Here is a 22,947-nt window from a genome sequence, read left to right on the forward strand (position 1 = left end):
TCCACTAAACACAAGTGATACTTGCACTACTTTATCGGCAGCAATGAAAATTTAATAGCTGAGCTGGCACATCCTGTTCAGGGAGAAATATTGCAGAGTAAAGCAGGAGTGTGTGACATGGATAAACTGACACATCACACAGTGACAGGCAGAACAGATCAGCTCCTGAGTAAGGATGAAACTTGCAGCCAATGGAAGAAAAATTGTAGAATGGTAAAGCAAGAAGGAAAAGGTACAGTAATGAAACTTGATACAACAGATTGCTTTATTGTGGAGTGCATTGTGTAAGTCAAAGTCAAATTTCTCTCTGAGTTACTCTGGGAGCTTCCTATTGTTGTAAGGAAAAATGTGTGCTGGTGGTGTGTCGAGCCAGAATGTGGAGCTGCATTGCAGATCTTTGGATTCTTTCCTCAGTACAGGGAATATTTAAGTAGATAAAATTGTTATCTACTCCACTTTTGTAGGCAGAAGAAATCTGAAGAGCTTTAAAACTCTGGCCCCTTGTTTAAGTTAGAATGTAGAGCATGAGTTGTCACTGAATGCTTGGTTTGAGCACTGTGCAGGAAGAGTGTTGTGCAGTCACATATTCAATATCTGCCATTTTTAACAGCTCTGTGTCATCTTTTATGATTACCACTCATTAGATTTGACAAGAGTACCTAATGTAAAAGAATACAATCATCTGCTCTAAATAAGAAGTGGTCTCTTGCTTTATTTAGAGTTATTAATGGAGCATCTGCAAGAAATTAGAATCCTGAGACAACGTTTAGAATACTCCATAAAAACTAATGAGAGACTGAGGAAGCAGCTTGAGAGACAAGTAACAGACAAGGAGCTAGATCAAGGTAAGAATTCATTTAATGAGAAACTGAATCCATCTTTCGTGCTGAGAGCCTGAGGGATCAAATGCCACTGGAAAGGTTTGCAGGCACTGTTCTCTGTTGCTGGTGTTGAGCCTCTCTGGAAGCCAAGCTCTGAGGTGGATTTCAAACTTTTCACAAGTAGGCAGCTTCCACTAAAGATGCTTTTGGAGCACCTTTTGAAACACCTCATCCCTGTATTTTTCTACACTTTGCTTCACTCTCCTTCTCACCTTTTCCCCCATAGGAAAATTGATTAATATGCAATATTACTCAGACTGGAAGCAGGTAATAAATACAGACATACTTTCCTTTTCCTCAGTTCCACTGGTATTGACATTAGATTCATTATGTTTTACATCATCCCCATGATCCATTTCTGTTGTTGTTTAAATGGAGGCAACCTGCACATGGCAGTTTGCTTTCAGGGATAATTTACAGTGATGGAAAGGTGGATAAAAAGCATCCATTTCATTCGTGAAGTATTTACACTGCTGGAAAGGCATTCTGTGCTCATGAAATAACCACACTGAAACACTTCCAACTCTTTTACAGCTTCATAAAGATTCTGGCAAGGGCATCCATTAATGCAGTGAAAGTATATTTTCTTTATAAACTGTCTTATGCCTTCCATCTGTCTTCTTGTTGCCTTAGCACATCTACCACTGTGTGCAGGAGAAATTTGGAAAAGTAAAGGAAAAAAGCAACTACCTGTTAGAACAGCTCCTTTTTGTCACTGTGTTCTTTCAGCTCTTGTTTCTCTCTGTATCAAAGATCTCTTTCATGCTATCAGATATGCACATGTTCTCTTGCAGGTGATGCTCCTTTTTCCTGATAGATGAGCTTTCTTTGACTTTCAGTGTAAAAAGAAATTCTTAAGTGAAGCTGAGAGGATTCCCAAGGGCATGTTGGGAATGGCCTTGAGCTGAAGGAGGGCAGGTTAAGATTGGATCTTGGGCAGGAATTGTTCCCTGGCAGGGTGGGCAGGGCTGGCACAGGGTGCCCAGAGCAGCTGTGGCTGCCCCTGGATCCCTGGCAGTGCCCAAGGCCAGGTTGGACATTGGGGCTGGGAGCAGCCTGGGACAGTGGGAGGGGTCCCTGCCATGGCAGGAGATTGGAACAAATTGAATCCTAAAGTGCCCTCCAACCCAAACCATTCTGTGACTTGCATTCAACATTTTTGCTTTTAACTGAATGTCCTCAGTTTGTTTTCCTTTAAAACACAAGGCCAAGTTGTAACATACTTAATTGTTTATGGCAACCTGCTAAATTCATGATATTGAATTGTTTGTTCAACAAAAGTTATTGCATAGATTTATTCTTGTCTGATAAATATTGTATGGATGTATATACACACATCTGCCCACTGTTCTTGCCATCTTATTTTTAATATTTAGATTCTTTAAGTATTTAAATGCCTCTGGGCTTCCAGTATCCTATAAATGACTCAAAAGCTGGTAATGACTACATCATTCCTGTAGAGCTGAGGCTTGCAGTGCAAGTAGAACTAAAATAATTGCTTCAATCATTTCAAATTAGGCTTCAAAATAAAATCAAAGGTTTAATTTTGAGTGTTCTACGTTTCAAATGCTCTTAACAGCAGTTAACATTAAAAGGGGGTTTGTTTGCTTTTTTTAACTCACAACTAGCTGATTTTTCTACTCAGACTTCTCTTCAGCTTTTGAATGCCTTTATTTTGCTTTCCCTGGGAGTGAATATTTCCTTCTTCATTGCAGTGATTTTCAATAGTGCCTTTCTTTCAGTCGGTGTTTCCTTTGAAACCTTCAAGGTACACTTCCTTAGCACTCACGTTTTCAGCACAAACCAGAATGAAAACTCAAGTGTATTGCAATTGTGGGCCCTGATGCTCCACTTTCCTCTGGTTAGATGGACCTTTGCCTCTGTGGAGAGAGTAATTGATGTCAGCAGGGCTCTGCACAGAAGTAGCAGTCTCAATAGTGGGTCAAATTGTGGGATTGTGGCCCTATTACCACTGGCTCTACATTATCCCTTATTATGTAAGATAACCAATAGTTATATTCTGAAGCCTTTCAGTAGAACTGTGATAGCATAACTTTTCAAATAGGATATAGCTGGGTGATGGGCAATAAATTAAATTAGAATCAAGATGAGACCATCAAGCCTTGCCACTTCAACTTGGATTGCTTTGTTACAGTCTGAAAGGAGAAAGCCTTTTGAGTTCACATAGCTGCCTCAACTCTTTAACATATAGATAGTAAAATGCCATTAGTGCCAGGCTTCCAGAGCCTTTGAGTCTTTCAGCAGTGACAAGAGGTTCATATCATGGCACACTACATCCCAGTAAGGTAGTGGGTAAAAGCTTCAATTGGGATTACAATAAAATGAGATTAGTCAGAGGAAGTGCAGCACATCAAATTGAATTGAACTGCCAGAGCTGAAAGGCATCCTCCTCATACATTCAGCTAATTTTTTTTGCCAGCTGGTTATTTCTTTATTAACCAAATAGTTGACACTCATGTACTTATCTCAGGCTTTAAAGTGTGGGAGATACTGGGATAACCAATCAGCTGAAAAATGCTTTTAATTCCAGTGGGTCTTGAAGTGTTTCACTGACTATGAGAAGGTTACAAAGAGCAATAACAATGACTTGACTTGCATTTCAGAGGCATCCCCTTGAGAGTGGGATGTGGCACTTTGCAGGCTGTGCTGCACAGTGCACATCACTGGGGGATGACTGGCACCAGTACAGTGCATTGAGGATTGCCTGGGCTGGGATTTAACACTTAGATTCACTTAGCTAGTGCAGTCACATCCTCAGAGCAGGATTCATCACCCTTATGTTTGTCAAAGTCAGACATTTAATTCGTGCCAGTTACCCAGAGCTGCTCATGGAAGCACTGGAGGGAAATTCAGTTCTTGGAGGACAGGGGATCTCATCCTCAGAGATGTGAGCAGGGGAGACACGGGGTGAGTTGAACTCTGGAGGGGCCTGTTCCTCCCCATGGCTGCTGGTGGGTGATCAAGACCAGCTCAGTTCTCTAAATTTTAGAAACAGGGATTTAAGAGGGATAAATCTTCATCCCTGTGATCCTAAATGGGCTCTGAGTTTGTAATCTGAGGCCAAGACAGTGACTCCAACCTTATGCTCTTGCCTGTATGGTAACAGATCTGTCACCAGACTGTTTCCAAGCCTCCCTGCATTAACCCCTGGGGATTAGCTGGTAGAATCCCATTGTTCTCTAAATACTAAATACAATGGAGTATGAGCAGAGCAAGACTAAAATACATGGTAAACACTCCTACAGTTTTCTTTTCAAATCACAGCAAAGTCACAAAATACTCCTGCATTTTGTCCAGTTGGGATTTTAGCTGATAGGTAAAGACTGCCAGGGATAATTCTGCAATTTTAGTAATGGTTGCCCAGCAATGAGAGGCACTTGTGCTGCACGGGGCTTTGGATTACTTGGCATTAACCTGAGCTGCCTTTTAGCCTGTAGTGATAACCTTCAAAATATATAGGGGAGAAACAGCTTTTATAGCATGTTTTTCTGCAATTTTTTAAATTGTTCTTGTCTGGAAAGTTTAATCTTTAATGACCTAGAGATGACTCATATATCATCTTTTATGTATATATTTATAGGTTCTGCAAACATTTTTATCCATGGCTCAGAGCAGCATAATTCCCTGACTTCTGAAATACATTTCCTGAGGAAGCAAAATCAAGTTCTGAATGCAATGCTGGCAAAAGGATCTAGAGGTAAAAATGTAAACTGTTCTTTACAGGAATAGCCTGCAACTCATCCCAGATCAGAAAACAATAAAATATTCACAGTCCACTCATTAAATTGACTTAACCATTCTTTGCACCCCTGAAATTCCATGCTCAACCATAAGCATTCAAGATGGGATTAGCAGTAGTGGAGTAGCAGCTGGGTTTTTTTTTATAGTCTCTGAAAAAGCTGATTTGGTTAAAAATCATAGCCTTAGTGTCTCATGGGCATTGCAGATACCTTGTGCTTCTTCTTGTTTCAGATAAACAAAAGGAAAATGAAAAGTTAAGAGAATCTCTTTCTAAGAAGAATGCAATCATTGAGCATCTTCATGAGGACCACGAATGCGTCAAGAAAGAAAACGAAAAGATGCAAAAACAAATGTGCCAAAAGGAAGATGAAATCAGATACCTGACATGTCAAATTTACAGCAGTCGCAATGAGCTGAACAGGTATTGATTCTGCCCACATTTAAACAGTCATTTAGAGAGGAGATTATCAGTGTGACAGGCACGTGTTTAGCCATAGCCATTTACATTAATGAGGGACATGGAAATATTCAAAAGGCAAGGGAGAGAATTACGGAGGGAAAGAGGAATGGATTTTAGATTTTGAAAAAAAAAAACCCAGGATTTAACTCAGCTGTTTTTTGGGACTTAACAGGTTGCAAACAGAAATTAATGTAAAGCAGCACCAGCTCTCAGAGAATGAGAAGTTGCTGCAGTCGCTGCGGACTGAGATCAAGGTTTATGAGAAGCTGGAAGAAGCAAGAAGGAAGGGGACAGGTATAAATGCACAATGTCTCTGTAGCCTTTGCCCTTGCACATCTCCCCTCTGAGCATGCTCTTGTCAAAGGCCAGAAGGGCTGGGTCACTGTTCCTTGTGTCTGCTCTGCAGAGAGCTGACAGCCTGCTGCTCTCATGGGTGACTGTGAGCCTGACATGTGTCACATGTTGACTAGACACCCCCAAGTTTCTTTTATCTTTTAAGCTGAGCTAAAAACTAGAATTGAAGACTTAGTGGCTCAGGCTGGATGAGTTTTCTGGGGATCTTAGATATTTACTTGTCACCTGCAAACCTGCTCCTGTGCCCTCCCAGGTCCTGCTTACCCAGGTAGCTTGGAGCTCTCTTGGCTGAAGGTGGGGGAGAGGCTCCTCCCTGGGGCTGGCAGAAGTGCTGGCACTGCTTTGTGAATGAGGTGTTAAATCATTTCCTGTCCTCTTTGCTGTCAGTAAAGGTGAGAGGAGGAGTGGAGCTCAGCTGAGTTCTTCCTCTCCCTTGGAAGGAAGCTGTGCCACCACGTAGCTGTTGGTGTTCTGAGCTAAAGAGTGAGATGCTGTTCATAGCTGAAAAGCCCTTTCCACATCCAGCAAATTTCCCACTGGAAGTTCTTAGAAAGTTGATTTTTTTTCTCCCTGCTGCTCCAAGTGTTGTGCCCTGCTGCCCTGGTTTTCCTGGCCTGCTGCAGCAGAGAGCCCTGCAGGCACGAGGCTTTAGGGCAGAGTTGGCTCAGGGGTGGGAGGGATTGCCCTTGCAGAACTCCTGATGTCATTAGAGAGTGGCAGCACCCTCCTCGTGAGCTGAGCCCCTTCCCACTGCCTGGAGAACACCCTGAGCAGTTGGATTTCAGCAGGAAAGAATGCATGGAATTGTTTATGTACTGAACTCTTTCTGTGAGAAGGCAAACACAGCTCTTGCTTCTCTCAGGTTCAGATTTGTTCCTCTGGTTGCCAGGTGATCTCTGTTTTCTTTTTCGTTCAGTGTATAAAATTACACTCCCAGTTTTACTCCTTCCTTCCTCCACACTCTCATGTTCCCCATTCCTTTCCCCAGACTGTGCATTAATGCACTTAACATTTTGTAAATCCTCTTCATTCTCCTTTTATCTAATTTTTTAGCTTTTGGCATGAGACATGGTAGCTTTTATGGACAAAGTAAAAAACACTTTTCAACTCTTTAAATCTTTCAAGGCTAGAAGCAATTAAGACATGCATTTTTTTGTCAAACCATTATCTTAATGCTGTTTGTAGTTAATTCTTAATATTGAGGATAACACTGGCTATAACTTACTTGCTGAGTGTTCTAGTGGGTAATATTATTTTAATTGCTAGAGATGTTTGAATGTTTCTTCTGAAATTCTCTCAGATCCCAGATGTGATGCCTCAGAAGAATTCCGGAAAGATCAGAATAATCCACTGGATTTACATGAACTGCTGGCTGAAATCCAGAGCCTGCGAGTGCAGCTGGAGAGGAGCATGGACACCAACAAGTCTTTGCATGAAAAATTAGAAGAGCAGCTTTGCAAAGGGAAGAGAGAGGAAGTGGGACCAGTGTCAGCTGTTGATATCAACTGTGTGTTGAAGGCAGGCTCTCAGCCCTGTGCAGGACTGGATGGTACTGTGCTCTCTGTGCCTTGGGGACTGCAGAACCTGTGCCTCGTTCTTTAACGATGCTCTTACAGCCTTGAACAACAGCAGCTCTCCTCAAATCCGTCTGCTGTTAGAGCTGGGGTGTGAAGTGCACACTGCACTGTCCTGGAGCCTCCAGCTGCTGCTTCCTTTGCATCCAAACAAAGCATTTGCAGAGTCTCTGGGATGGCAGGATGCCTGCAATAAATTCCCATAAATTTTGCTTACCTGGGGGGTTCTTTTTTCACTGCTGAGCTCTATAGTGTTTGCTAAGGTTGAGTGTGTATTACTCAAGAATGATCAATAAGTGCACTAAATGGGCTCTGGATAAATCAGTTGTCCCCTCTTTGTCCTTGAGGAATATTTTAACTTGATTTCAATCACTGTTAAGTGATGCTGTTTTAGCAAAGGAAGGAAAGTGTAATGTTTACACCCAGGGTTAGGTTATTGTTCCAGTATTGATGTACATGGGATACAGAGGGCACGAGAATCTTCCTCCTTAAAGTGCTCTGCACATCCAGATAAAACCACATGGACCAGAAAGATTCCTTGGAATGTCAGCAGCTGAGTTTTTGAGATATGCTTTTCTTGTAGGTGCTTAGGGAATTTGGAAGTCCTGAAGGAGGAGTATAGGGACAATCTTTAATCTGAAAAATGTCCTACTTCTTGTGGAGTTAATGGGAAGCTTGTATTTGATACTAAAATATTTTCACCAGGATGTATTTTAGATTTTTTAACTATGGCTTGATTTTGGGAGATAGCTAGAATTTGGATAGATGCTCAGGTATAAATGTAGGTAAATACTGGAAGACCCATGGCATGATAATAGAAAAATTAGCTGATTTTCCAGAGTCCAAGTATATATATATAACATATATATATAACATCAGCAATAAAAAACTGAAGAGCTGGGAGGGATTTTTTTTTTAAATGCATGTAAACATCTAATAATACAGCTTTCCTTCTCCCTTTTTATATGTAGAAAATCTCTGCCCTGCTGCCAGGAGAAACATCTGTGAGCTGCAGAAGCAGCAGAACAGACGCTGCACTTCAGCAGAGAAACCAGGTACGCCCAGACCAGGAGAAGTCGAGCGCAAATTAAATTTTTTTTTTTTTTGTGTGTGTGTGCGACGATTAAAAATAAAAATGACCCGATTTTTTTTTTTTTTTTTTTCTGCCCCCAGGTACTCAGGCATCCCCTAAGGATGAGGATGTGGACAGTGGCTCCCTGTGCAGCAGCTCGTGGGGCTCCAGCAGGACGTGCACCCCTCGCCTGGTGCCCGGGCACCGCATGTGGGCGGACAGGAACGGCCGGCACGTCCTGGGGCTCATCGAGGACTACGAGGCCCTGAGGAAACACATCTCCGAGGGACAGCAGGTGCTGGCAGACATGGAGATGGCTCTCAGGGAGGTCACTGGCACCCAGGAGCCTGGAGTGAAGGTGAGCTCTGAAATCTGCTGAAGCAGATTCGTGGGTTAGGGATTTTAACCCTTTGGAGTGGTGGAAATATGGCACACAGCTGCATCCCTGGGGATAGGAAGGGGACAAGTTTATTCTGCAACACCTTGATTAAATAGAGCCTCTCACAACTCCAGGGACACAATACCCATGATTGGTACACAGCAAGTGACACCTCTTTCCCAGGCCTTGTCACGTATCCAGCAGGTGTTTATCTTTGTTATTAATTCTTTTCTGTTTGCATTAGAGGAAAGCAGCTAGCTTTGGGAAAGAACCCTGGCTAAGCCTGAGAAAACTGGACTGGAAAAACTCTCACAAGAGGTTTTTCTGGGCCTCAACAACCACAGGGGGATTTTATCCAGAGGCACAAAACGGTGCAAAGGGAAGGATTGACTGAATAACTCAGGATGCCTCAAGCTTGGCACAGTCATCACCTAGATGGACTCAATGTGATTCTGGGTTAGTTAATTCTAGGCCTCCAAGCAATCTCACTTTGAGTTTTGGCTTTAAATGAGGTAAAACTGCTTGGTTTTGCTGTGGAAATCAGTGTTTGTTGCACTGGTAATGATAAAAAAAGCCAGACAAAAGCAGCAGCCGAAAACCCCAGGTAAAAGTCTAAAATGCTGTAAAAACAGAGTTTAAACTAGGGCTGTATAAAATGAATAAAAATAATTAAGATTTTCATATAATGAAGGCTTGAGAGAAACCCAGGAAATATGAGACAATTAAAAGAAATGTGATACAGAGCTGATAAAGTTCTCCCCTTAGCTGAATTCAGCCTTTTAGTAACACCAGGATATAACTGTACATTAAAGATTGATGTATGCTGGTGAGGCTTGTTTCATATTACATTCATGTTTCAGGGAAGATTTTTTAAATATTTTTCTGCTTCCTGGTTATCAGTTGAACATTTAACAATATCATAGGCTAGTCCAGAAATTTGAATATTTCATTAATGATCAAATAGTGTCTTCTGGGACTCAGTGTATCATCCTTTCTTCATTCTCTGACAGTGTTAGCCTCTCATGGTGCTCGTGCTGCACTCTTAAGGATGCTTAACCAATAAAATGTTTATTTTGTTTTGAATAACCTCAGTCCTTTTTGTCTAGAATAGGAGAACTAGTTAGTGTTTACTTCTGCTAATTTCCTCTTATGTAATATTAATTTTTGGACACAGTTAATGATGGCATTTTTGGGGTGGTTTGAAAAGACAAATTTGCCTACAAGCTTCAATTAAAGGGAAAGAACAATCTGTGCATGTCTGTGGCATCTAATAAGGAACTAAGAAACTTAAACCCCAGCAGGAAGGGCCTGGATCAGGCATGGAAAACAGCAGCCAGTGGTAAAAATAATGAACCCCTGGCATGGAAGGTGCTCAGAGACACTGACTGGAGGCAATCTTGAGGATAGATTATGCCAGTGTTTAAAAAATTCCATGTAGTGCTTTCCTGCCTTGGAGAGGGAAAGGAAACTAAGTGTCTAATGAAGGTCCTTTTCACCCCTATGATTTTATGATAATATAAATGCTGTAAAAACCATGCTTGCTGCTCTTCAGAAAACAGAAGGTCTTAACTGCAGGGATAAATTTGTGCTACTTATTTTTGCAGTTATAATTAGTGAAGCTGTTGAAGATGCAGTCTGCAACAATTCTGAAATTCTTTTTGTGGTATCACATGTGTGCTCACACAGTCAAATGATGCCTGAATGACACTTAAGACTCTCTGAAGTATCATATATTTCCCAATGACCTAGTTAACATACTGATAATGACTGAAAAAGTAATCTCTCTAAGTTTTTAACTTGTTTTGTTGGTGTAAAGATAAAAGCAGTAAGTTTCACAATTTGCAGTTTCCTATCAAGCTTTACATCACTGAAGTTTCAGACTACTTAGCAAATGGGATATTTTATGTGACAGGAGGATTCTGGTTTGATAACAATGCTAAATAAATATTCAGATTGTATCCTGCATGGGGCAGGAACTGCAAATGCTTTTCTTTCATTACCCTTCCCCCTTCTGTAGCACCATTGCTTTGGTAATTCATTTGCTCCCCTCACATTCTTTCCCTCCTTTATTTCACATTTATGCAATTTCTTCCATTTGGTTTTCTCATCTGTCAGCAGAGGAAAACATTTTATGTGTACCCTGATAGTTATTTTAGCATTAAATGGAACAGTTTAAAGGGTCTGCTAAGGAAGAAACATCTATATTGCTTAAATTGATGTCTGTAATCATTGACTTTCAAATAACATGACACAAAATGCAAATGAAGAAAGAAGAGAGTTGCCAACTGTTACCATGTGGCATAGCAAATCTAGTAAATATAATCTATTGTTAATCATGGTTATTGATTAGGATAAATCCCCTCCCTCGCTGAAATTCTCAGATAATATATAATTCAGCAGCCTTTGTTAACTAACAAATTAGTTTTTATGGCACACAATGGCTGTATACATTATCTTAAATATGAAATCACACCAGCTGGATTAAACCCATTAATTAAGATTACATTTTCCTAATGGTTTAAGTATAAAATATCAAATGTCTCTAATCCTGTGCTACAGGTAGCAGAGCAGGCATCCCTGCATGGCTTTTCCACCAGCACTCACACAGTACAGCAGATTTTAGAAGAGGCTGCACGTTCCCTGAAGCTTCTCTGGAGAGTTTCTGTTCCCCTGAAAGCTGCTCATGGTTCTGCTCAGGGCATTCAGGTACTGCTGGGCTTCCCCTGGGCTTGCTTGGTTTGGTTGGGGTTTGGGGGGTGGTTTTTTGGACTTTGGGAATGTCTCTAGGAGGATGCACCAGTTACAGATGGGACATTTGGGAAAATCTTTGGAGAATCGTGACCCCAGGCTCTGGACACGTGGATTTAGTGTAAGGCTGAGTTTGTCCTGATCATCTTGTATGGCCACGTGTTCATTTCCAGCATACTTTGTGAAAAAGATGGAATATGAATTCCTGTTATGTGAGAGTCAGGAAATCCAGAGAGGTGGCAAATGCTCCATCTCAACAAGAAAAGGTTTGGGCTCCCTGTTAGTTGAACAAAATTCAATTTGATTATGAGTGTATTGGTGAAAAGAGAAACATCAGCAACTTTGATGTAATCTCAGCTACATTTTCCTTTATGTTGTTGATGCCAAAGCTGTAAAAGAAGCTTTTCTAAAAGTGTGACAAAACCCCAGGACAAGTTTTATAACACTTTTAACTAAAAAGGATTACACTATGCAAATGAATACAAGTATACTAAATGAGGAATGAAATATCCCTGCTGTCAGAATACCACCACTCAGCATTGAAACTCTTTCAAACCCTGGCTTTAAAATAAACCTAGAATGATTTCACTGAGGTTTTTGTATGTGTTTACTAAGGGAAGCAGGATATTTCTGAAAAAAAAAAAAAAAACAAAAAACCTCAAACTTTGGGAAAACAGAGATTTTCTATATAGTTTCATAACATTTTGATGATATTTTTTAGCATCCTTAAATATATAAAATCCCAAAAGCAGTGGGAGTGAAGTTTGCTGTCTGGTACATTCACTGATGTTTCAGCTCCAGATTTGGGTTGCCTTGGCACAAGTGTGTATTTCCATTTTTATCCTCGTGTGTGTAATCCATGCAGGCAGCTCCGTGCTGGCCTGGATTGCAGGGGCTGAGCATCCCTCACCCACACAGGGCTTTCAGCATGTGGGGGATGCATCTCCTGCTTTCCTGGCACTAATCTGAACCTTCATTTGGATCAGTCACTTCTGAAAGGCTGATCTTCATGTGTGTGGGGATCTGAATTCCCAGGATGCTCCTAATTAGAGCCTAATAGAATCTTTTCTGGAGTTTCTTATCCAACACCCCCTGATCTTAAGGATATTAGATTGCTCCTGGTGTCTTAAATGCAGAATATGAAAGAATCTCTGTCTTTCTTGAAGCTTGGATTCTGAAATACTGAGTATTCAGTGCCCTCTCTGCAGCCCTACAGGAGCTGTGAGTAATCAGTTCTTCTGCAGAGATAAATAGTGGGGGCAAATTCCAGGAGTTTTATGACTTAACAAATGGCACAACGAGGAAAAAAGGTCCAAGCTTAAATCTGCACAGAGACCCAGGTCAGTGACACTGGCAGATGTGCCAGGGCTTCTCACAGTCCTGGTGTACAAGTCACTGGCCAGAGCTTTGTTGGGATTGATGGTGAAAACTGAACCTTAATAATGATACAGTCAAATAATGTTGCAATTAAACTGTCCCAGTGCCTTTTAGCCCTGTGACAAAGGCAGCATCAGCCATTAACAGAACCCAAGGAGGAAGCTGGAATTCTGAACTGGCAGACAGGGCACTGATCCCTTGGCACTGGCCTTCCTCATCTTTCCTGGTTTAGAACTAAAGTAGGCACCAGTCTAATAGACTCTGCTCAGTCTAATAGAAAAATGACTTGCACTAAATTCCAGCTAAGAACTGTAGTTGTATCCCAGAATCTCATGTCAGGGGGGATGTGGAGGAGGAAGGCCAGGGCTCAGTGCTGGTCCTTCACTCCTCTGAGTTGTTGGTGCTCCAAGGAAGCTTGAGAGTTCTTGTAGAAAAGTATTGAGCAATTCCCAATGTAGGAAATACTTATAGGTAGTAGTTTAATATCTTACTTTTTTCTCTCAATGTAGGATGAAGGAATGAAAGCAGAAATCTTTAGGTTACGTAAGAAACTGTCTGAGCAAGAGAAGAAGTTGCACAGCACAGTGAAACGCCTGCACTCCACAAACCAGCTGAAAGAAAACATGGAGAAAGTCATCATTGACCAGCGTGAGTGTGTGCTTTAATGATGGTTCTGATTTGATTTCTGTAATCTGTGCTTGTCTTTAAAATCGGTGTTCCCTCGTGTGCTCCAGCTGTGACCAACAGGCTCAGGCTGTGCTGAACTGATGGAGCCCCATTCCAGTGGGTAGAAGTTGCCCAAAGCACAAAAGGCTGTAGAGAATATCCTGGGAAACTGGTCAGGCTTTTACACAAACCACTGCTAATGTATCAATCCATGCAGCTGCCACTAATTCCTACTGGGGTTATTCCATTTGGGATACTCTTCATTTTACAACACTTCTGGACAGAGGCAAAATTACTGTTTGCTTTAAATGTTTTCAGCCAAAGTTTTTGACATTGTCAAAACTGTGATTTTGCCTCAGTCTTAATAAATGTGGAATTAAGCTTTTACATTTTCTGAGGTACTGCCCTGCAAGGAGCTCTGTCAGTGTTCTGCAACAGACTAAGAAGTGCAGGAGAACAAACTCAGAATAAGGGAAACAAAAGCTTGCTGTGGGTAATTTTTTAAAGAAAAATTAGGGCATGCTGTGGAGTTATATTTTACCCTTAGTGACCCATGTCTAGGAAATTATCTGGAAACATGAAAACAAGTGGGACCTAGGGAGTATTGTAGCTGTGTTAAGCCATGTGTCTGTTTGAAGAGATCCATCTCTGCTGCTTTAGACTTTAATCACTCAGCAGAAGAGATCTGAATGGAACTCTCCTCTGCCTTCCTGCTACAGAAATATGTCTATTGTGGGAGGAGGAGTTCATTTTCTTCTGTAAAAAATAAAAATTCAAAAGATCCATTCTTACCTCCTCTGAAAGTTTTGGGACTGAATGGCTCATTAGTCCTTGCTGGAGTGGCACTTGTGTTATCAGTAATTAATCTAGAATGGAAAATTTTCCATGCCATACAGTTATAAAAATATCCATAATATTATATGTTAGTCCACCCAGTTAAATGTAATGTAGAGTGATAAATGTTATTTTGCTCCATAGCCTATAATTTTTGTATCTAAAGCCCATATATCTTCTGCCTGCAGAGTTTTGTTGTTTCAAGCATTTATGAGCTGGTGTTTGGTCATTTCTTTGAAAATTGCTGTATTAGATGTGTACGAATTACTTGTATTAAATCATAAATTATGTTTTGTTCAGGTTGTAGAGCCAAAAAGCTATTCTGTTATGTCTTTCCAAATGATATCCCTAGGGTAGATTCACTGGTCTGGTTTGTCCACTTCCAGTGTCATCTCAGACACATTGGGTAATTTCAGAGCTAGGCCAGGTATAAATCAACAGAGATTTTACCTTTATAGCCAGAATGTCCCTGAGCCACCCCACCCACACTTCCCTAAAGCAAACAGTGCCTGTTGCCCTAAATTTGCTCAGTGTTTTTTCAGGGCATTCAGCCTCCTCTGAATGATGTGCTGAGAAACTGAAACCTGCATTTTGTGAAATCTCTGTAATGCAAATCCCTGCTTGGAGAGCAGCAGCTGTGCCAGCAGTGGCACAGCTGCCAAATTCTCGTCATGGGCTGAATTTAATAGTTTTGATTTAGGAAAGTCTAGTTTGCCAGGTGAAATGAGTTTACTAGCAGAGCTCTTCTGAGCAGACAGCTCTGCCACACAAACAGACCTGGATGTGATTTTCTCCAAGTTTCATTGATTATGGGAATTATGGATGTCGAGTTGCCTTTATCTTAAAAGACCAATTTCAGAAATGTTGCTAATTTGCATCTGTACACAAATTCCTGGCCAAGCCTACAGCAAAACTGGGGGACCACCTGAAGCTGCTGGATTTTATCAGGTTGCTTACACTCAGTTTTGAGATTTCTACCCTTGTCCTTTTGCTAGCAAGGAAGGAAAAGCACTGCAGTAGGTGACCTTGCCTTCATTCTGCACACATCCTGCTACCTGCCTGCTCCACTGAGGATATTCAGGTTCCCTCTGTTATGTAGCTGAACATTCCTAAATATATTTAGAGGCAGAGACTGGAACATTCTTGTGGCTCAGAGTCTTCTGTGTGCTCTCTCTGGTGAGAGAGCTCATTGCTTATAAACCTCATCTGAACCTCTGAGCATGGAACAATGCAGTGCCAAATTGCAGTAATCTGCCAGGGGTGTAATTATCTCGTGACAGCTCTACCCTTGGAGTTGTTGGCTTCTTATTGTTGTAATGAAAAATCTTTATTATGGCTAAATTGTTTATTTTTGAGACTGGAATATCAAATTGGTGCTTGTGAGTGGTGCATTTCAGCAGTTACAGAACTGACACAGATTAGAGACTCACATATTTAACCTGACATTTCTAAATACCACTTCTGTTTGGAAACACCCCCTCCTCCATTCACAGGTCTCCTGCTGGCCCCACAGAGACAGGCAGGGCTGGATGAATGGAGAAAACCTGGAGCCCTTCAGAGCAGGCCATTGGTTTTTGATTTGATTTCCCCGTGGCACAGAGATTTTGTTTTGCCCTTGAACTGACTCCTTTTGCCCTCTGTCCTCTTCTCCCCCTCCTAACTGCCCTCCCCAGCCCAAGCAGGACACTTGAAGGATGAAAATGGAGTTAGACCATGCATCATCTCTCCTTAAAATGAACAGAAAATCTTCCTGTATGGCTTGGCTGGAGTGGAGGGATGAGCATGGCAGGGGCTGTGCAGATCTCAGGTGGTGCCTGCAGTGCTGAGCTTTGCCTGTTTCACGTGCCAGGAAAACTTCAGAAACACTTCCAGGATGCTTAGGTTTGAAAAGCAGATTGTGGAACAGAGGCCAGCAGCAGGAAATGACATTCCAGGGGTGGCACTGCAGTCCTGAGGGAATCCTCCTGCTCAGACATTATTTCATATTTGGTCATTTAGAAAGACTTGCAGTATTATTTTTAATCTCCTCTTTCTTTCCAGTGGTTTTAACACATGATGTCTTGAAGAAGGCTAGAGGAAACCTGGAAGTAAGTAAAATTTTTGCTTGTATCGAATTCCTTGGTCTCTGCTAGTCAGAAATACACAGTGCTGTGTCAGGAGCATTTTGCAGAATTAGTCTGATTTGCTTTGGGTTTGCTACCTAATCAAGCCTGGGTGACAGCAGTTTAGTGTGATAAATAGCCTGCTGTGTTTGATGGCTGAATTAAGAGTTTTATGAGTGACCACATAAACACCTAAACCCTCTCCTTGCTGATGCTTTCCCCAGATTAATATTCATGTCTGTCATCATCTTCCAGCAGTTCATTTCCAGGAGATCACAGCCTGACACCCTTGTTAAAAGCTGGAGCTGTGTTAGCCACTGATGGTGCTTTTATTTTTTAACCACAGACCCAACAGAGGAAGATTTTGGAAGCAGCTCTGAGCTGGTGCAGGGTGTTCAGTCACTGGGAGTGTTTCAGCAATCACTGCTCACATTTGATTTCCCCCACAAGGTTCAGAGTTCACTCCCAGAAGGGTGCAATGCATTCCTTGACTCTGAAATCCCATCCTTCTCCCCACAGCCCTCCACTCTGAATAATTGTACAATGGAAATTTTCCTCTAACCTTTTCCATGCATCCCTTCTCAACATTTCCCCCTGCAGCTGCTGTGCTGCTCTAGAAAGTGATGACATAAAACAATCTTTCTGCTTACTGCAGTCTTATCACTTTAATTTGAAGATCTGATGAACACAGGAGCTCCTCTTTGCACATCCTTGTGCAGCAGGGTGGGATAGGGACAAATTGTGTCATTGAGGTACTGATAATAATTAATAATAATAATAGCTTTTCTAACCAGGTTCCACCAGCTGAGAATCAAAAATCACCTTCCTACACCAGCAAAAAAAGGATTCTCTGAAGGAGAAAGTTCTGCTAACAGAGACTGGTTTTGTGAGTGTTGTTTGCTTTGTGCTGCCTTAATATTTATTGATGTAAAAAATGTTTGTTCAGCTCTTTTAATGGAATCAGCCTTTGACCAAAAAAAAAAAAAAAAAGGACATAAAAAGACACTTTTGGGTAAATAACTTATTTAACATTTTCTGTAATGTAAAGATGGTTTTTAATATTTATTACAGAAGCAAGGTACTGCAGGTACTGAGGAAAAATCCAGATTTTTTTAAAGTTGGCACATTTGAAATTTTATATTTGTACTTGTCATGTTATAAAACTATTTGTTGTTGTAGTCAAACAGGTCCTGAAAGAATCAAGAATGTGATCCACCTTCCATTGTTTCTCTCCTGCTAAAAGAATGTAGGTTAAAAAAATATACTCTGTCAGTTGTCATTGTTTTTTAACAATGTGAAAAATGTTAAATATTTTAAAGCATTTTAACCATCTCTGGAAGGTTCTTCTAGAAGCTGCCTGATGCTGGGCTTTGTGTTAGGTACTTAGATTGATGCTGTGTCTGAAAATGTTACTTAGAATCAGACAATTAAAATGAAAAACCATCACAAATGTGTTTGTGTTATTTTGTTTAAAACCTCAGACTTGGGGCCAAAGCAGCCACACCAGATCATTTACTTCCTGAGTGACACAAAGTGAACTGGGAAAACAGTTCAGTTTAACATTAACAAGAGCATAATTTGAAGTGATTTTTGGTTACAAAAGCAGAGTTTGTGGTGCAAGCATGACTTGATTGAGCTGATCTCACACAAAACACGATGTTTTTTTCCTCCCTCAAGCTGATGACATCCCCATTGTACAAGGAAATTTGCCCTTGGCATCCAAGCTCTGGGACTGGGAGATCCTAAGACAGGGCTGGGGTTATTTAGATTGGTCCTTGGGTTTTGCCCTTTTGTAATGGGCTGCCACAAAATTCTGAGTTTGTGTTCTGAGGTGCTGTGTCCTGTGCCCTGCACACACTTGGGGGCTGCAGGGTTGGAAAGGACCTTGAATCCCATCCCCATCCCCATCCCCATCCCATCCATGGCAGGGACCCCTCCCACTGTCCCAGGCTGCTCCAGCCCCAGTGTCCAGCCTGGCCTGGGACATTCCAGGGATCCAGGGGCAGCCACAGCTGCTCTGGGCACCCTGTGCCAGGGAAGAAAGGGAAGGCCATTCCCCACCCTCCCAGGGAAGAAATGCTTCCTAATATCCAGTCCTCTGTCTCAGTTTCAGGCCATTCCCCCTTGTCCTGTCACTTGAAGCCCTTGTAAGTCGTCTCTCTCCCATCTTTTCTGTTTGCTCCCCGCTGGTTCTAAAAATTAGATTAGATCTGATTAGATCACCCCAAAACCTTCTCTTGTCCAGGCTGAGCAGCTCTCAGCCCTTCCTCACAGGAATTATCTGCTCCTCAGCCCTGGGATGGTGTCTCCCATTCCTTCTTTTGGACAGAGCCACCTTAAAGCCTTGCATGCCCAGGATGCCTCTTCCCATGGTCCCTGCTGGATCCTGCTGCTCCCTTTCCTCCTCTGAAGTGCACAAATGGATTTCGTGGGGGTCTCACAGCCTTCCTGGAGGTGTTGTGTTCTGGGAAATGCTCTGTGCCCTGCAGAGCCCCTGTCCCTGAGTTTTCCTGGAATAAATTCCCAGTGTCTGGGAGGTGTCTCTGAGTTTTCCTGGAATGAATTCCCGGTGTCACATCCCGGGAGAGGCTCAGCCCGGAGCCTGCAGGGGGAGCCAGACCCATTCCTCTGGATTCGGGAAAAACGGGAAAAGTTAAAAATAAACTCCGCGAATTGGGGAAAACGGGGGGAGCTAAGGGAAGAGGGTGCAGTCAAACTTGTTCTTCAGTCTCTTCACACATTATTGTCCTCATAGCTCACTAAAAACGTCAAGTTAATTTTACTAAGTAGCTAAATTATAGACACTCAGATGTAATCAGAATCCGCTATACATTTCAACTTTCAAAATTAATCATCCTGCGTTTCTGAGTTATCACACCTGAAGGAAACAGCTGTACTGCTATATATAGCATTCCCATGACTCCTGGTCTTGCAGCCTTTTATTCCCCCCACACCATCTGCACTTAAAAATAAATAAATATCCAGGTTAAACGCTTCCCTTTCCTGAGATGATTTGCCACTTACTTCTTAATGCTCCCTGTTGTGCCCTCTCAGAGATCTTCTCCTGACCCCTTTTTTCTTCTGATAGGCTCTAATTGCTGCACCCAGTTCACACCTGGGCAGGTCTCACCACTGAGATTGGTTTTAAAAAAAAAAAAAAAACAAAAAAAAGCAAAAAAAAAGCAGGATATCATTACCTCTTTAAAAACAGATGATCCTACACGATCAAAGTATTTCATCTTAATGAGAAGTGCCTCTTAACCACACACAATTTACTGGGCTGGTTTAAAAAGAATTAGGAAAAAAAAATCAGGAAAAAAGCTCACCAGATGGTGGCTGTGGAAGACAAAGCTTACCAAGTGTTAAACTTTGTTCCCATTAAACAAAATTAAATTTTCCTTTAAAAATAATTATGCAGGAGAAAAATAAGCAGCATAAGCAAATGGAATTATAGGAGGGGCTCATTTGCTTAGTGAGTTGCTGCCTGTGCTTTCATTCTGTGGGCAAGGTGAATGGAAACATTGCTGAGAGAGAGGTTCAGGGAGGAGCACTCCGGTGGGAAAGGAGAGGCTGCTGTCATTACCTGTGACCTTGAGCCTCCTGCTCCTTCCCCAGGCTCACGGGCAGTGAACAGGCTGAGGTCTTCTCAGAGAGGATGCTGAGGGCCAGTTGAGATTAAGGGGAAAAAAAAGGGGGGGAGAGAAGTTAAAAAACCAAAGGAAAGGGTTTTCCCAGCTCTTTGGATCCCCTGCAATGTGTGCAGCTGTGCAGGAGCACTGACAAGAGGCAATATTTAGTGCCCTGGGGGCAGAGCATGGCCTGTGCCCACCTCTGCCAAAGGGAACAAACAGAAATAATACCCAAAGCTCACAGGTCGCTGCTTGTATTAAAAATGAATCGATGCAAATGCATTCAGGTGTTTTTAAAAACAAAACGACAGCAGATCTCGCAGTATTTTAATCTCCACCAAAGCTGCCCGTTGTGTTTTTGGGAGGCTTTGGCTGCTGGGGTGGAGAGGAGTGGGGGTGCTGTGGGATCACAGATCTGGGGAGAGGGCAGAGCCCTCCCCACTTCCATATGGAATCACAGAGCAATTTGGGTTAACTTCTCCCATTCCAGTCTGGCCCAAAGAGCCAAGCAGAGGCAAACGTGCCCTCTTGGCATTTTGGGTTTATTTTAAACACTCCTGAACTAAACAAAAAGCAAATGCTGTAATCACTCCCAAATTCCACAAAAATGACAATATGGGAAGAGAAATATAAAAAAGGAAGTGGCAACACCCTGCAGCTCGATTGGTACCAAATTCCCGAGGTTTCAAAGAGCCCAAACCTGACCCTGGTGCCTTGTGGAAGCAGCTCCTTGGAGCCCAGAGCCTTCCCAGCACAGGCAGGGGTGGATTGGGGCATGGCAGGAGCCTGGAGGGAGCTCAGGTCTGTGCTGTGGTGACATCAACCTGGTATTAAACCCCAAGAGCCATTCCCAGGTGGGGGCAGGGGGATTTGCACCTCCAGCGCTGGGCTCTGCTGCTGGCAGAGGGATTTTGGCCTCTGAATGTTGGGAACAGCCAAGCACAGCCATGGCACACTGAGGATGCCACATAGCACGGGGTTCTCAGGGCTGTAACAACTTGGAAAAAACCTTCTTGAGTAGCACAAACCCACTCTGTACTGCACTCCCTTAGCCCCATTCCCTTCCTGAGCTCATCCCTGGTTCAGCCCAGTGTTCATCTTTCCCAGGATTGTGCCACCCTTCTTCCCTTCCCTTCCCTTCCCTTCCCTTCCCTTCCCTTCCCTTCCCTTCCCTTCCCTTCCCTTCCCTTCCCTTCCCTTCCCTTCCCTTCCCTTCCCTTCCCTTCCCTTCCCTTCCCTTCCCTTCCCTTCCCTCAGACCCGGCATTGCCGAGCCCAGCCTGGCCGTGCTCTGCCCAGCTCTGCCTGCAGGGAGCTGAAATAAACCCAAACCCCGATCGGGCCCGTGCTCATTAGGGTGACTGACATGAATGAGATGAGATTTGGAGCCTGAGTTATTACTGAAATTAGGAAAAAAAAAAATTCCCCAACCAAGCCCGGTCTCAAGCTGTGCTCTGCACGGATCACAGTGGTGCAGGAGCCGTGGGCATTATTGTCAGGGTGAAATTCTGAGTGAGTTTGGTGCTTGCTGAAGTTTTGGGGCTGCCTCTCTACATCCCTGGAGGCGAATTCCTTCCTCTGACCCTTTTCAACAAGTCTGGCCTCCAGACTGAGCAGGTTTGGCTCCCAGAGGAGCAGACCCCCGAGGGTGCCCCCTCCACCCAGCCCCTCCATGCCCGGGGCCACGGAGCCCTCACCCTCCAGGGTGAAGGAAAAGCAAACCAGCCCCACTCTGCTCCTAAAATGCCATTTTCCTCCACCACACTCTGACCCTGGAGCCACAGCCCAGCTCCCAGGTGTCACCCCTGAGGGAAGGGGCAGTGGATGCTCCCTGTCCTGCAGGGAATGATCCAGGGCACAGCACAGGGAAGGGATGTGCTCCCTTCCTTGTTTGCAGGAAACTCCTCTGGCAGGGAGCAGAGCCTCGTCCTTGTCTTGTCCAGCAGTGGGGGAAGCCAAGGCTGCTCCTGGAATGGTGACACCAGAGAAACAAGAGAGGTTTTGGTGACCCATTCCCATCTTTCTGCCCCCCTCCCACACATAAAATCTGTATTTTTATGGCTTCTGTTTCCAGAGGAGTGGCACCAAGTCCAGTGTCACACAGCAGCACAGAGCTGCAACGTGTCCCTACAAACCCAGCACACTGAAAGCAATAAATAAACCAAATAATGCCTTGTCCTACCTCTCTCCACGGGAAGTCACTCCTCTAATAAGTTCCCAACACCAAATCAAGCCCTGGGACACCTCCACAGGCAGCTCTGGGCTCCCCCCTGTTCTCCAGGACCTGCAGCTGCCCCTGCCCCGTCCCCAACCTGCTGCTCCCCACTCTCCAGCCACATCATCCTTATCTTTAATTTCTGAATTGACCCCCCGGAGAAGAATCTCTGCATGCCTATTTTTTATGTGTTTATCTTGTCATTTCTTTAGAAAGATACTTGTTACAAATATATTTTTCCCCTCCTTCCCCCCAGCCCTGTCGGAGGAATCTACTTGGGTAATTTGTTGAGCGGGTTGCTGGGCCATGCATTATGCATGAGATGCAATCTTGATTTTTGCACTCCACTGTGTGCATTCTGAAACAGGAACGGCATCGTGCCCGCACGCAAAATGAACATTAACAGCTCAAAACAAAAAAAACAAACCCAAAAAAGCAAAAAACCAAAAAGAAAAAAACCTCCAAAAACCACAAACCAAACCTAGAAAACAGAAAATGCCCATTTATTCAAAGGAAAATGAGAAAACAGCCTCCACTTTTTCAAGCTGTTCTGGCTGGGATTGCTCAGAGCAGTCAAGTTGCTCCCAGGTAATCTCTGCTGGGGAGACCCCGGGCTCAGAGCTGCTGGGGGGACACAGCAGTGACGGTGCTGCAGTGCCCAGGGCCTGGCTGCACGGGGCTTGGAGCATCCTGGGACAGTGGAAAGTGTCCCTGCCCATGGCAGGGGGTGGGATGAGATGATCTTTAAGGTCCATTCCACCCCAAATCATTCTGGGGCTGTGTGTGAGCCCAAAGGCAGCATCACCACCCCCTGCAGCAGTGGGGCTCAGGGAGAAAAATCTCTGCTCTGTCCCTCCCTCCTGCTGCCCACACAGCACCCATACACACAGGGACA

General features: G+C 43.2%; 1 protein-coding gene and 1 long non-coding RNA gene across 6 annotated transcripts in view; one reads left to right on the top strand and one right to left on the bottom strand.

Moving 5' to 3' along the window:
• Nucleotides 1-17,659, top strand: part of CDK5RAP2 (CDK5 regulatory subunit associated protein 2) — a 69,340-nt gene extending 51,681 nt beyond the window's left edge. For 3 of the 4 annotated variants that reach the window (XM_088177734.1, XM_014873134.2, XM_088177736.1), the window contains 11 exons: nt 720-845; nt 4,483-4,599; nt 4,875-5,064; nt 5,276-5,397; nt 6,758-7,006; nt 8,003-8,086; nt 8,205-8,461; nt 11,042-11,188; nt 13,117-13,255; nt 16,148-16,194; nt 17,004-17,659. In XM_088177734.1, coding sequence (XP_088033860.1) covers nt 720-845; nt 4,483-4,599; nt 4,875-5,064; nt 5,276-5,397; nt 6,758-7,006; nt 8,003-8,086; nt 8,205-8,461; nt 11,042-11,188; nt 13,117-13,255; nt 16,148-16,194; nt 17,004-17,063 — 1,538 coding nt within the window. In that variant the 3' untranslated portion in view covers nt 17,064-17,659. Of the gene's footprint in view, nt 1-719; nt 846-4,482; nt 4,600-4,874; nt 5,065-5,275; nt 5,398-6,757; nt 7,007-8,002; nt 8,087-8,204; nt 8,462-11,041; nt 11,189-13,116; nt 13,256-16,147; nt 16,195-16,990 lie in introns of all 4 variants that reach the window. The other variant, XM_088177735.1, reaches the window with a different exon arrangement.
• Nucleotides 17,660-18,309: 650 nt separating this feature from the next.
• LOC148221438 (uncharacterized) lies at nt 18,310-20,965 on the bottom strand. 2 transcript variants are annotated; one of them, XR_015808118.1, is made up of 3 exons: nt 19,793-20,965; nt 19,234-19,341; nt 18,310-18,719 (listed from the first exon to the last, which is right to left on the bottom strand). It is a non-coding gene; the product is annotated as an uncharacterized LOC148221438 (long non-coding RNA). The 2 variants fall into 2 exon arrangements; XR_015808117.1 differs by having other exon boundaries at nt 18,310-18,837.
• Nucleotides 20,966-22,947: the final 1,982 nt, after the last annotated feature.

This window comes from Sturnus vulgaris, chromosome 22 (genome assembly GCF_052056855.1).
Source record: "Sturnus vulgaris isolate bStuVul1 chromosome 22, bStuVul1.hap1, whole genome shotgun sequence".
In the NCBI taxonomy this organism is placed as follows: domain Eukaryota; kingdom Metazoa; phylum Chordata; class Aves; order Passeriformes; family Sturnidae; genus Sturnus; species Sturnus vulgaris.